Genomic DNA, 14247 nt, shown 5'->3' with positions numbered 1-14247 from the left:
CCCACCACTACCACTCTCCATATAACTGCATGGGGATGGATTGGGACGTTCTGGCCAGCGCCCCACGGCTACAAATACGAACTTCTCGCGCTATTTCTTTTCATGTTTTTCCTACACTTTCGATGCATGCGACTGAAAAAACACTGTGATTAATTAGATGTATAATTACAAATTGAACTTCTTGAAAGGCCTGTTGATTTTTTGACTCCTTAAGTTTCTCTAATTGCCAGGTGTTCTTTGCTGATTTCTTCAATTTCTTGAATTACAGATGGCCTTTCATCATCACTAGATTATGATCAGTGTCGATATCTGCCCCCGGGTAGCTTTTACAGTCCTTTATCTGGTTTTGAAACCTCTGCATCACTAAAATATAGTCTAGTTGAAATCTTCTTTTGTCTCCTGGCATTTTCCATGTGTATCTTCTTCGCATGTGATTCTTAAAAAGAGTGTTGGCAACCACTAATTTGTGTTCTGTGCAGAACTCAAACAGCCTTTCTCCTCTTTCATTTCTATTTCCTAATCCATATTTTCCAGTTATTCTTCCATCCTGGCCTTCGCCGACGACAGCGTTCCAATCACCTAAAACAATAAGGTTTTCTTCACGCCTTACCTTTTTGATTACCTTTCAAGAAGTAGTGGAGCGCAAGATAGGACTAGATCAGTCTGAAAACTCAGTTGAGAATAACTGGACTACCATAAAAAGTGGATTTCAGGAGGCCTCTAGAGAAGTTCTAGGGATAAGAAAATGTGGTAAGAAAAAGCCATGGATCACGGATGAAATCCTAGGCCTCATTGAAGAAAGGAGAAAGTATAAGAATACGAATACTGAGGAAGGACAGGCTTGCTACAAGAGAATAAGGAACGAGATTTTCTGCCAAGCGAGGAAAGCCAGAGAAGCGTGGATGAGGAGCATATGTGAGGACGTACAAAATAACCTCGTAAAAGGGAAAGTGGAAGCGGCCTATAGAATAGTGAGGAACCATTTCAAGGAACGAAACACAAAATGTAATAGCATAAGGGACAGGAATGGAAACATTCTAATTGAAAACGAAGACAAAGCCGAGAGATGGAAAGAATACCAGGAGGAATTATACAATGGGAGCAAACTTAGCTCAAAAGTTCTCGAAGAGGAAAGTGAAGTTGAAAAGGATAATATTGGAGCAAGCATCTTAAGATCGGAATTTGATGCTGCAGTAAGAGACCTGCGAAAGAATAAGGCCCCAGGAATAGATGACATTCCAGCAGGGTTAATAAAAAATGCAGGAGAAAAGGTCTTATCTCAACTGTATAAAACTATCTGCGATATGTACTCAACAGGAGATTTACCTAGTGACTTCGAGAAGAACATCATCATTCCCATACCCAAAAAGAAGAGAGCTGAGAAGTGCGAAGAATTTAGGACCATAAGCCTGACGACACATGCGTCGAAGATTCTGACAAGAATCATTTACAGGAGAATTGAACGAAGAGCAGAAGAATTCCTGGATGAGGACCAATTTGGATTTAGGAAAAGCAGGGGCACAAGGGAAGCAATTTTGGCTCTTAGGATGATCATAGAGAAGAGAATGGAGAAAAACAAACCAACCTTCATAGCATTTGTCGATTTAGAGAAGGCCCTTGATAACGTGGAATGGAATTCAATGCTTAGAATTTTGAAAGAAATCGGCGCACTCAACAATGATCGTAGAATTATTCATAGTTTGTATAAAAACCAAGTACAGGCGGTCCTCGACTTTCGTACACTCGACTTTCGTACAATTCGCACTTTCGTACGTTCAAAATTGACACCTTTTACTTGACTTTCGTACGCTAAATTCGGACTTTCGGACGTTGGTCTGTAATTTTTTTTAAATTCCCGCGATGTTTATTGCGCAACCCAACATTCAATTGTTTCAAATGGCAGCATATGCGAACAAAAAGAACGTATATAATGAAGGGAATTGTTGGTAGTAGACTAATCTAGGTGATTTATTTGGGAGGGAGAGAGACTGCCTGCAATGGGCTCCTTTATCAAGAGAAGAAGAAAGCCTTCATTGCAGATATTTTTCAAAAGAAGTTGACTAGACATCATCGAATAGCTTTCAATAAAACTAGTTATATATCGTCTTTTTAATTGTTTTGTTTCGTTTGAGTGCTGTTTAATACATGTACACCTTCAGAAACGATATTGCACGAAATATCAGCCGAATTCCGTTTGTCTTTTTCGAATAACCTGCGAAATGTGTATACGCGATCACGAATTTCACCTGCCGAATGTCGAATTTTGGTGTAAAAATTAAAAGGTATCCAGAGTGCGGGTTCAACAACTACATTTTGTTATGCTTCTTGATATGTCTTTTTATTTATAGTGGACGTAACTAGTAGAATGTCAACTTGAACGCCAAGAGGAAGTTTCACTCGATAGCCAACGGAGTTCTTGTTTTTTAAACTTTTATTTGCATTTTCAGCGTATTTTCGACTGAAATTAGATGATTTGAGGAGTTTTATTGACGTATTATTAAAATTAAGTCAATTGAAATAAAATCCGCGAAAAAAAGGTTTTAGTGCGTATATTCCGCTCTTTTGGAACGTAACCCCTAATTAGTATGGAAGTCAATGGTTCGACTTTCGTACAAGTTTTCGGGAACGCATTGTGTACGAAAGTCGGGGACCGCCTGTAGCTGTGATCAAATGTGGACCAAACGGCGCAGAAGCGAGAATAAGAAAAGGGGTGAGACAAGGTTGTGCGCTTTCCCCCTTAATTTTTAATGTTTACATAGAGAAAGCCATCAACGAAATCAAGCAGAAAGCTTCAGGTGTCAATATCCACGGAGAAAAAATTAGTATGCTGCGATTTGCTGACGACATAGCAGTCATAGCTGAGACAGAGAAGGATTTGAAGAAGACATTGACAAACATGGAAAGGACAATGGCCAGATATCAGCTGAAAATCAACAAAAAGAAGACTAAGATATTAGTTTGCAATAAAAGAGAGGAGGCTAAAACAAACATCAACCTAGGAAAGCATAAGCTTGAAGAGGTGAACGAGTTCTCTTACCTGGGAAGCCGAATTACCAGCGATGGACGGAGCAAGAAAGAAATACACAGTAGAATTGCGCAGGCGAAGAGGGCTTTCTACAAAAAGAAGAATCTTCTTACAGCTGAAAATACCAGCATAGAAGTAAGGAAACAATTTATCAGATGCTACATATGGACTATGTTTCTCTATGGAAGCGAGGCTTGGACGTTGACAGCAGCAGAGAAGTCAAGAGTGGAAGCATTCGAAATGTGGTGCTACCGAAGAATGATGAAGATAAAATGGATTGACCGTGTGAGTAACCAGGAAGTGCTAAGGAGAGTAGGAGAAAAGAGAAGCCTCCTAAAAACATTAAGCAGAAGAAGGGACAACTTAGTTGGTCACATTTTGAGGCACGTTGGTCTGATGAAGACAATCGTTGAAGGACAAGTGGAAGGGAAAAAGGGCAAGTGACGGCCCCAAATGAGTTATATAGGACAGGTTATAAAGGATGTAAAAGAGAATAAATATGTAGCTATGAAGAGATTAGCGGATAGGAGAGAGAAATGGAGAGCTGCGTCAAACCAATCTTAGGATTGTTGACTAATGATGATGATGAATTACAAATTAATGGATATTTTTTTTTACTTTTTCAAATATTTGGGAGGGGCGGCGTCCGAGAGTCCTTATGGGCAAGTCGCCACTGTGGATAAACTGAGCGGCCATGAGTTAACACAAAATGTAATGCGGTGTTGCATTCTGCAGGATAACCACACTTTTCGACGCCTTGCATCAACTTACAAATAAGCTCTTGGAATGCATCTTGCTCTTATGTCGAAGAAGTACTGTTTATGCACACGATTCAGTCTTAAGACTTTCAGACGAAATAATTTTCTGCCGACCACCATTCACAGCACGGCCCATGGCGTTGCAGAGAGTTGTCTCATCTGAAAGCCACCTGAATTTCATGTGAACGGTGGCTGGCTAAAATTCCTATCGTCTGAAAGCTGCCACAATGCAGCATTGTCTTTATTTCACGCCGTAGACAGTGCATCTCCGGGCCGGATTGAAATGGGTGCTGTGCCATCAAAGGCAAGATTCAACTCGTTTGACATAGTAAGACCCATAGTAAGTTGAAAGAACGGCGCCGTGCCATGGACGGCGGCAAGCGAAAAGTCAGCTCGTTTGAAATGAAAATGTTACAATGTTGGCAAGAACTGATCTGCGTGCTAGCGAGCTACTCTCTAGAGAAAAAAACGTGGATGCCATACGATCGAATAGTAATATATGCGTTCATTAATATCTTTTCACTTTATTGCCTTAAATACGCTGCAGACCATTCCGGCCATGGGCACCAAATTCAAATCCTCGCCACCGTTCCAAGCCGGCCCCAAAGTACCAGCTTTGTGCAATCAGTTCATAGTTTGGAGTGAAGTGTCTCTCTCTTCTCATAAATATCCCAAGAGTAAGTCGAGTAAAACACTCATTGGTTGTTTTTATCGCCCTCCAGCAAGTGACTCAATTGTATTAGAAAAGTGTTTTGACTCTGTGCTAAAGGCTGTTAACATCGGCAATGTGATTCTGTTTGGTGATTTTAACTTGTCTATTCGCTGGGACTCTCCCACCTCAGGCTCACCGCTCAATTCCCATGATGATTCCTTCATTAATCACTTCATTAATGCACTCCGCTTATCGCAGTTTAATCTTCATGCCACCAGAAACCTGGCAACATTGGATTTCCTCATTTCCTCAGTCCCCCCCATCTCCATCACCCCTGGCCAAAACATTTACGACTCCGACCACGAGTCCCTCGACGCTATGTTTTGTTTCCAAGGCTCTCGGAAACGCCGCGGGGCGCCCTCCAGACCCCACAAACCCTTCCCTGCTTGGTCGAAGGTTTCCTGGAACGACCTTCACCACGCACTCGAGTTAATCCCTTGGTCTATCCTCAGCTCATTGTCTCCGGATGAAGCAGTGGACTTCTTCTACTCCGTTATCGACAGTGCCATAGAAGACTTTGTTCCTTTTGTGACCCCAACGACTAACAGATTCCCTTCGTGGTTCAAGCCCGACACAATTCATACCCTTGGGAACAAAAATCGAGCTTGGTATCTATATAGAGACTACCCCAGTGAAAACACCTACAAAGTGTTCTCAGACCTTCGTCGCCTATCTAAATCCCTAATACGCCGTGACTGTAAGGAGATTATCTCTGAACTGTCATCCTCCATAACCTCAGATCCAAAAATAATTCTGGACCTTTCTCAATAAACGCCGTAATATCCCTATTACTCCTGTTACTCAATAATTCCTGTGCTGTTGGAACAGACAGACCAAACTTCTTCCTCGAATATTTCACCGGAAGTCAAGCACCGATGTCAAATTTCTCACTTACAGACAACTTTTCCCTCTCCCCTGTCAACAGCCACTGCCTCTCAGAAATTCGAACAGATCCCAAGGAAGTTGCAAAATATCTATCTAAGATTCCCCTCTGCCGCTCACCTGGCCCTGATGGTCTCAGTCCTGTATTCGTTCGCAACTGTGCTCAGACTCTCTCAGTTCCCATTGCCCTCCTTTTAAACCGCTGCTTCCACTATGGCATATTTCCTTCACAATGGAAAATAGCAAATGTTATTCCTATCCATAAAATGCCCTAAAAATGACGTCTCTAATTATCGGCCCATCTCAATGCATCCCCTTCTTTCCTCGGTCTGTGAAAGGATCATCCTGAACCGACTTTACTAATTTACTTCTCCCTTTCTCTCCCCTGATCAGCATGGCTTTCTTCCGGGTTGCTCTTGTCTTACAAACCTATCCATATTTCAGCAACATGCCGTACAATTGATGGCCGAAAAGTCCCAACTTGACGCCATCTTTCTTGATTTTTCCAAAGCCTTCGACACCCTTAACCATAAACTTCTCCTACATAAACTCGCCTCCCGCTTTAATACCCATGGCAACTTACTCAGTCTCTTGTCCAGTGTCCTTTGTGATAGATCCCAAAGAGTAATATTCGCTGGTATCTCATCTTTCTGGTCTAACGTTACCTCTGGAGTGCCTCAAGGTAGCGTTCTTGGACCTTACCTCTTCAACCTATTTATTGATGACCTTGCCCCCATTGTCCGTTCTTCCCAAGTCAATACATTACTCTATGCTGATGACTGCAAACTATTTAAAAAGATAAATAATCTCGCAGCCTGTAATATGCTACAGGATGCCGTAAAAAAGACCACAGAGTGGTGCATTCTCTGGAGGCTGCAATTGAACTTTAAAAAGTGCACCACAATGACAATATCTGCGAAGAAAACTCCTATCCTTTTTGATTATGCAATTAACTCCTTGCCTCTTAATCGTGTGTCATCCATGAAAGATCTTGGAATTATTGTGGACCAAAAACTTCTGTTCTCTGAACACATTCATGCGATCAAATCTAAAGCCATGTCACTCTTAGGACTACTCTACCTTGCCACCCTTAACAGTGTTACAACTTTTTTTTGCAAAAATTGTAAAATTTAGAAACCCAAATCTCCGCGAGTCACCTACTAGTGCAGTTTTGTCCTCTCTATCCGTCCCTAGTCTATCCCTTCTCCAACTAAAATCAGATATCAAATTCATTTATAATACCCTTAACTCCCACTTCAACAGTCCTGATGTTGTTTCCTTCCTCAACATTAGAGTACCTTCCCGCCACACCCGATCTACTTCTTTACTCCACATTCCTACACCCAGGCTATCTGTAATTAAGTGATCACATTTCCATAGGCTTTCCCTTTTAATAAATACTCTACCCGGTGATATTGATCCGTTTGGTCTGGCACTTAAAAATTTTACTCATCGGGTATCAACATATTTATCGCATAAATGACTAGATAGCCGGATAAATGTTTGTTTTTCTTTTTTATTCTATTTAAATTTGTAAGAAATAATTATTCTTTAATTATTTAATATTTGTTGTTATAAGTGCACTTTAAATGGGCTGTATTGCTGTATGTGTATCTCTTTATTAAAATAAATAAAAATATAAAATACCGGTTCCACTGGCCAAGAACAGGCAGTACCGAGAACCGACCCAGTACTGGGACTGACCCATCTCTACTTAATTATAATATGGATTCAGGACTGGTTTGCACTCTCATTGCAGCTTTGCACTGGTTCTGGAGCCCCGAAATCCATATGCTTCGTGGCCACTTCCCCACCTGATAGGCTCGAAAGAGTTCATGGAAGACGACCGAGTGGGGCTGGGTGTAGGACTGGATGAGGATGATGAAGAGGAAGAGGATGATGCTCACTTGTCTCTGGACCAAGACCAAGCCATGCAAGCCCTCGACGACAGCAGTTCGTCCCTTGTTGGTGGAGACGAAGGCATCTTTGATGAGGTGGACGATGGAATGCCTAGCAAGGGCCAAGGGATGAAGCAAGCATGGGTGGGTGCAGCTCTTTTTTTATGTGAGGCTTTGTTTGATCCTCTCCTTTCATAGGATTTCAGTGGCCAAATTAAAAAAAAGTAAAATACGATAGCCCTACCAACTATCTCTTGCCTTATCCTTTGCACCAAAGCAAAAAAGTGCTTTTTGCATATGAAAGGACGGCTTCAGAAAACTTGGTCACTCAAGTCCATTAAGAATTCTCACCATTGCGGGAGCTGAGATTTTTGGCCTGTACCCCATAGTAAAAAATCTCAAAGCAAAATGTCCTCTTCCATGAGCTTCAGTACTCTTTTAGACCGGCAATGGAGGAGGCCATTGCGTGACGCATATCAGAGTGTTTGTTGTTCTTTGAACTGGAGGCGTCGGCCTGCTGCATTCCCAACTCAGCATCAGTTCAGGGCTTGGAAAATTTTCAGCTTGTGAGTGGTAAAATGTTTGTGTCTGGGACTGTACAATGCCAGAGAATTTGAGCCTTAATTAGATTTAGTTTCAACACTTCTGCATTCCTTTAATTTTTTTTTCATTCCTCGACCGTGTTATATTTGATTTTTTCATCATGCCGATGAAAATAATGGAATGGTCAAATGAATGCATTACTAAATAGATAAGTGTGTCTTGGTTGGTTGGTGCAAGGATAAAAACAGGAATGGTTATAATTTTTGCATATTTTGGAGTAATTACAGAGTTTACTCATTGAAGGTTAGTCGGTAAATCATGTAAGGATAAGATTTTCCATGAAAAATTTCCACTTCATTTGGCATGAGTTCCTTTAATGGAAGCCACCAAACCAACCCTCCTCTTTAAAAGATGTTGACAATAGATTTCATTGGCATTAATTGCTTCTTCCCTGGTAAGACAATAATTTGCCATTGTGAGGGTTTATTTAGGCACCATGGGGTATCGTTTGATCGAGTTTTCACTGCAGGTAAGGTTGTTAACCTACTGGATAAATGTGTCGTGCGTGTGATTATGCATAGCCACAGACTTATTTTTCATAGTCTAGTCTTGTGATTTGTGGTTTGCAAAAATTGATACAATAACTTTTTTTGCATTATTTGCCATGGAAGGAGTCATCTTCAAGCAGTGCCTCAGATGATTTGGTGGTTGAAAAGAATATCATGAGGAAGAAGCCGAAGGTGATGGTGGCTTCCCATGGAGGGGCAAGTAGTCCCTTTAGAAATGAGGATGAAGATGACGAAGGTGACCTCTTTGGTGTCAAGGATTCATCTTCCGGGGACGAGGAATTCATGGAATCCATCCAGAGGCAACAACGGCCCACCCTGCCTGTACGTATGTATGTGTGCCAGGCAAGAGTAGCAAGAATTGGTGATGAAGAGGTAACATGAGCTTGTAGGATATCATGAACTTTATTTGTCCTCTTTCACCAGCTCTGGAAGGTTGAGGTTGTGTGTTGGAATTGCATTTTGCAAAGTATTAAGGGTAGAAAAGTTGAGTAGTGAAGTCGTATTGTGAAGCAGCCTGGTCCTGTAGCGGTTGGTGTGCCTGCCACATGACGATGAAGCGGATTAGTAGTTGCTGACCATCTTATTTGCTTGTAATTTATTTTCTCTTTATTCAAGTCTCTTACTCATTTGTAGTGGTTGCTTAGTTATAAATTAATTGTCTTGCTTTAGTGGTTAAAAAGTATTATAATACTTATAAAATTATTATAGTTTTTAGGTGTTAGTATTAACTCATTAGCCATCGTAACTAATTTGTTACAAAGTAGGGGAGGGTGGTGTACGTAGGGCATAGTGTACTTACCTAGGAACACTAGGAACTATCGGCAAGTGCATCAACCTAGGGGCTTTAATTTAAGCTATTACGTGAAAGATGTGCTAGAGAGTAGCATAGGTCAATTTGAGTTAATTTCGGTAATATATTTACAAAGAAGGCGCTATTTTGAAGTTTTTGACGCTGAAAAGTAAATATTTTTAGTTACATATTGAAGTGTTTTACCAAAAATCTATCATACCAGCAGTGGTTATCGTTGCACAGGCGAAATTGACGTATAATGGTGAGTAGTATTAGCTACTTATTTGGTATTTTAGATATTTAGCAAGAAATTTTGGCGAGGTATTTTTTTGGTGATGTCTCCGAATAGGAAGGTTGTTATGGATTTCATTATTACGAACTATGGGTCTTCTAGTCCCATCAACTTCGTATAATGAGATTCTACTGTGCATCTTTATTTCCTGTTATTCATGCCTATTCATTGAGACATGCTGTACCTATAAAACCTTGTAAGTTTCAAAAATATTTTGCCATTAATTTAAATTTATGTTTTTTTCACCTTAGAAAACCAAGGAGGAAGATTTTGATGATGAGAAAGTTGTGAAGGTCATTCCAGAGAAGCGCAAAGTTGAGTCTGAGGACAAGAAAGTGAGTGAGGTGAAGAGAGTGGACATTTCAGCCATCATTGATCCATCTGGTGAGTCGTGCTTTTTGTCATTTGTCGTCATTGGTTTTCACACACCCCTCGTTTTGTTGCAGTGGTTTGTTGACATGAGTTGTGGTGGGAGGGCTACGTGTGTTGCCGTCACATGTGGCCTACGTGTGTGTCACCGTCATGGGTGAACAGCTTTCCAATTGCCGCCCATCCTCCTGCTCTTCCAACACCACCCAATCACATCCACCATAGGTCTCCCGACACAATTACAGTGGAACCCCAATCTATCATTCCCGCATTGATCCTTTTCCAGCATTCATCGTTCGCCGTTCCTGGTCCCAAATAAAGTTCCATAAAGGCAACGTAATTTTTTCCCGCATCCATCGTTCCCAGAAGTATCGTTTTCTGGCATTGATCATTTGAAGATCACGGTCCTATCATATAATTTTCCCGCATCCATCGTTTGGCAAAAATGAGACTAGGTGTTTACCATGTGTCATTTATGACTAATTATGACAGGCACTTAGTTTGAATCTTCCCCAGGAAATGAAACTGCCTTAGGGAGAAACTCAGTGCCCTGGGATAGTAACATTAGCGCATTTCCCACAATCTGCTATCCCCCTCCATTCAGCACTCACCTCACCCGCTTTGATGCTTTCCTCTTCTCCAAAATCAAACAAAAGGTCCCAGGTTGCGCAGGGATCATATTACGAGGACCTTAGCTTCAAAAAGAAAATCAAGTGACACGATAACAATAAAAATGTGTTTCACGCACCCCCACCTTTTCTCACCCACTGACCTTTTTCAGCCTACCTTCTTCAAAGTTCCCAGTTTCTGGAGGTCAACTGCTGCATGAATCATCTATTAGCCCAAAAGGTATCTAACAATGAATTTCGGCATATTGGTATTATACTTCTATTAGATTGAAATATTTATAATGTTCACGTGATTCAAAAAAGAATGAGACCAAACACGACGTATTCCTAACATTATTTAATCATTTTAACACGTTCTGTGCTCATGACGTAACGTCTACGTTATGGCAGTCGCTACTGAGTGGCTGATGATGTTACGGTTACGTCGTGATTCCCTTTTGCATTATATTCCGCCCTGAGCGCCAGCCACCGGTGTTAGGGTATGGGAGAGGGTCAGCCACCACTCTTCGCCTGTTTGCCATGCGGAAAGCTCCGAAAAAAATTTTTTCTGATTTTTTTCTGTTTTTCTATTTTACCCGGTTTTACTCTGCAAGGACGTCTTTGGGGGTGGGTTTTTACAGTGTATTTCATTATTACTTTCACTTCATAATGCAGAACACAGTAATATATTCTCACAATAGTTCTCATACCTATAAAATAAAAAACTTTTACAAATATTCAAAGCGAAATAAAAAAAATATCCTTTTGCAGTTGACGAGGAGAGGTTAAATACTTAATTACAAGGCATTTCAACTTTCTTTATGACTTTTCACGCAATTATTAACGTTTGTTTATTTAATTGGTTTTTCGAGAGAGAATGAAAATATTTTACCCTTTTTGTTATTTTTATTGTAAATTTACGCTAACGTGGTAAATTGCTTGGCTGGTTGCCTAATTTTGAATGTACTTCAGGTATGTGTAATTTACTCCTGACAAACTTAAGTGAAGGCCTGGTTCCACATTGCAATTCATTTATTACTATTCACATTTTATGCACTACATATAGCTAGATTTTCCCATCCTTATGTTCACTAACATTTGTATTAGAGGCTTATTACTAGAGGTCCGTGAATTTCGCGAGACACGATATCGCGAAATAACGCAAAATAACGCGAAATAACACGAAATAACGCGAAATCGGTCAATTAAAACGAAATTTCGCGTTATTTGCGATTTAAGGTGGATTAGCGAAAAAATCACATCTAATGAGTCATAATCCATTGTTTAACGCTGCCGACATTCATTTGCTCTGTCTCATTACGATTCCAAGGTCAATTGGCTCGTTTAGTCTCGCGCATAACGCATCAGCGTAATATCGCGCACTGTAGTGATTTCTCCGCCAGAATTTTCCGTTCAATTTATCACAGCCTCTCTCTTTGATTCCCATGTATCAATCCTGAAATATTTAGAATGAGGCGCTTTCTCACCTGAAGAATTAGATATTGTGAATTAAAAATGTGCGGAAAGAAATTTAACGCGGCCGCGGAAGAGCGGAAATACAAGCTCACGCGCCCGTTACGCGTCAATGCTGAGCAGTAATTCCGGTGACTCACCGCGACGCATTAGACCGCATTAGACAGCGTTATTGCATAGCATGTGGCAGGAAAACCTTGAGTGTGGGTCTAATGTAACAATTTCGTTGACTTAAACACGGCCGCTGGCTTCGGACCGGGCCGCTGTTCACGGCACGGCCCACAGTGTGGCAGAGAGTCGTCTCGTCTGAAAGCGGCCTGAATTTCAGGGCGTCATGACATAAACGGTGGGCGGCGAAAAGTCGTCTCGTCAGAAAGTGGCCGCAATGTAGCACTGACTGTATTTCACGCCTCAGGCGGCATACCGCCGCACAGTGGGCTGAAATCGAAAAATGCTGGACAAAACCTCAAAATCGATTTTTTTGAGTGCGGAAATTGAAACTTTGCAAAAATGTTGTCAATACATTAGTGCAATTTTTGACGCAAGCCGTTTTTCATTGGAAATTTTTTTAAACAAATTACTTGGCCTCAAAGTGGAACAAATTTTGCAAAAATTGCCCTCATTGAATTTTTATCAAAATTCAGCATGTTAAAACTAATGCCACACCTTCTGTAGTTATTTAATAGAAACAAAAATTTACAATATTATTATGTGGTTTATTATTGTTAAATCTTGGCAACTTTCATGACTCAGTTGTATTATTTGTGGCGGATACGATACAAAATGGCGGACCCTGTTTTTCGTCGAAATTTTGCGTTCTTGTAGGATTATAAAAAAAGGATCACCTAGTTACCTCGAGATATTTACGTTGAATTAAATAAAACGTTTTAGAAAGTTCATCCAAAAAAATTAACTACGACCATTAGCATCAAGAAAAATAAAAATCGATGTTTTGAACCGCACGCAGTCCGCGCGTATAAGTTGAACCATTTCTTTCATTTAATTTTGTCAGAAATTTTGTACTGTTAAAATTGTGTTAAAAGTTATGTAAAATGCTTAGTAAAAGTATAAGTATACATGAAACATGTAGCATAAAATAATAAAATGCCCATAAACATGGGAAAATTGTTGCATTAAAATAACACCGCCAAGATTTTCTATAACACAGAAATCACATGGTTTTAAAACGAATTTTAGCAATAAATAAAACCATTTTCACGGACCTCTACTTATTACTTGATTTTTTACATAATATTCGAAATCCTTACAAGCATTTTATTTGTCATCCTCTGCAACAAAAAAATGCCTGAGAGCAACTTCCCCTAACCCAGTCTCATGCCGCCGAGCTCAGAGAAACTGATCCGGCCCGAGGATATATGATGGGTAATGTGTGTCCTGAAGAAAAATCGATAGATGGAAATACAGTGGAACTTGGTTAGTACGTTCCTCCTTAGTACGGTGATTTCTCTCGGTCCCGGTACCATCCGAACAAAATACAGGTAAAAGTATTTGGTTAGTACGTTTGAAAAAATTGTGCTTTCCTGGTTAGTATGCTCAATGGGGAACATGCACAATTTTTTATAACCAGATGAATCGGAAGACCACTATCTAAAATGGATTTGGTAAAAATTTCACAGGTGGCCTGCGGTTTTTTACTGAGATATCACTCTTTAAAAATAATTCTTTCTCGGCAGCCTGAAAACACTGCGTCATGGGGCAATGGACGCGTGACGTCACAGAACGATATTGCTAGAGACTATTGTTTATATTTTGACAAGAAAGTAAGTGGATGCTAATGATGGAACGGCATTTAGAGTAAATTATTGCTTTTGTTTATTAATTAGTGATTTTCACTAACCTTAATTGATTATTTCATTCAAGCATAACAAGCATAATGGATGTAAACGAGAAAAAAGAGAGAAAGGTTTACAAATCTTGTGTCGTGCCCTGTTGCTCAAATACTTCAAATTCCACGCCGAAGGAGGTTTTCATTTATGTCCCGAAAGATTCGAAGAAGGGATTAAAATGGTTGAGAGCCTGCAAAAGATACGTAAATTCTATATCGAAATTATCAATAGCTTTCTGTTGTGAGGATCATTTCAGCGTACGTGCCAGTACAGTTGCAAGTCTTATTTTTGTGAGTTAAAAAAGATTGAATTGAGCCAAAGGATGTTATTGCTACGTAATATAAATTGAAAAGTTACAAACAATCACATCAAAGGAAAAACTTAATTATGAACGGAAAAAGAGTTATTATATTTCAAGAAAAGTATTATTATAAGATTTTTCTACCGTGTTGATGGAGACTTTCGCGGGGTGGTGCAGCAT

At 40.1% G+C, this 14247-nt stretch overlaps 1 protein-coding gene across 2 annotated transcripts in view; it reads left to right on the top strand.

The window, feature by feature from the left end:
- The window catches only part of LOC124158419 (WASH complex subunit 2C-like), a 139505-nt gene that overhangs the window by 17744 nt on the left and 107514 nt on the right, over positions 1-14247 (top strand). For both annotated transcript variants that reach the window (XM_046533498.1, XM_046533496.1), the window contains exons 4-6: positions 7137-7419; positions 8490-8708; positions 9721-9853. In XM_046533498.1, the coding sequence (XP_046389454.1) occupies positions 7137-7419; positions 8490-8708; positions 9721-9853 (635 nt within the window). The remainder of the gene's footprint in view (positions 1-7136; positions 7420-8489; positions 8709-9720; positions 9854-14247) is intronic.

Source organism: Ischnura elegans, chromosome 5 (assembly GCF_921293095.1).
Source record: "Ischnura elegans chromosome 5, ioIscEleg1.1, whole genome shotgun sequence".
Classification (NCBI taxonomy): domain Eukaryota; kingdom Metazoa; phylum Arthropoda; class Insecta; order Odonata; family Coenagrionidae; genus Ischnura; species Ischnura elegans.
Note: the sequence above shows the minus strand (reverse complement) of the source record. Positions and strands in the feature narration are given on the sequence as shown.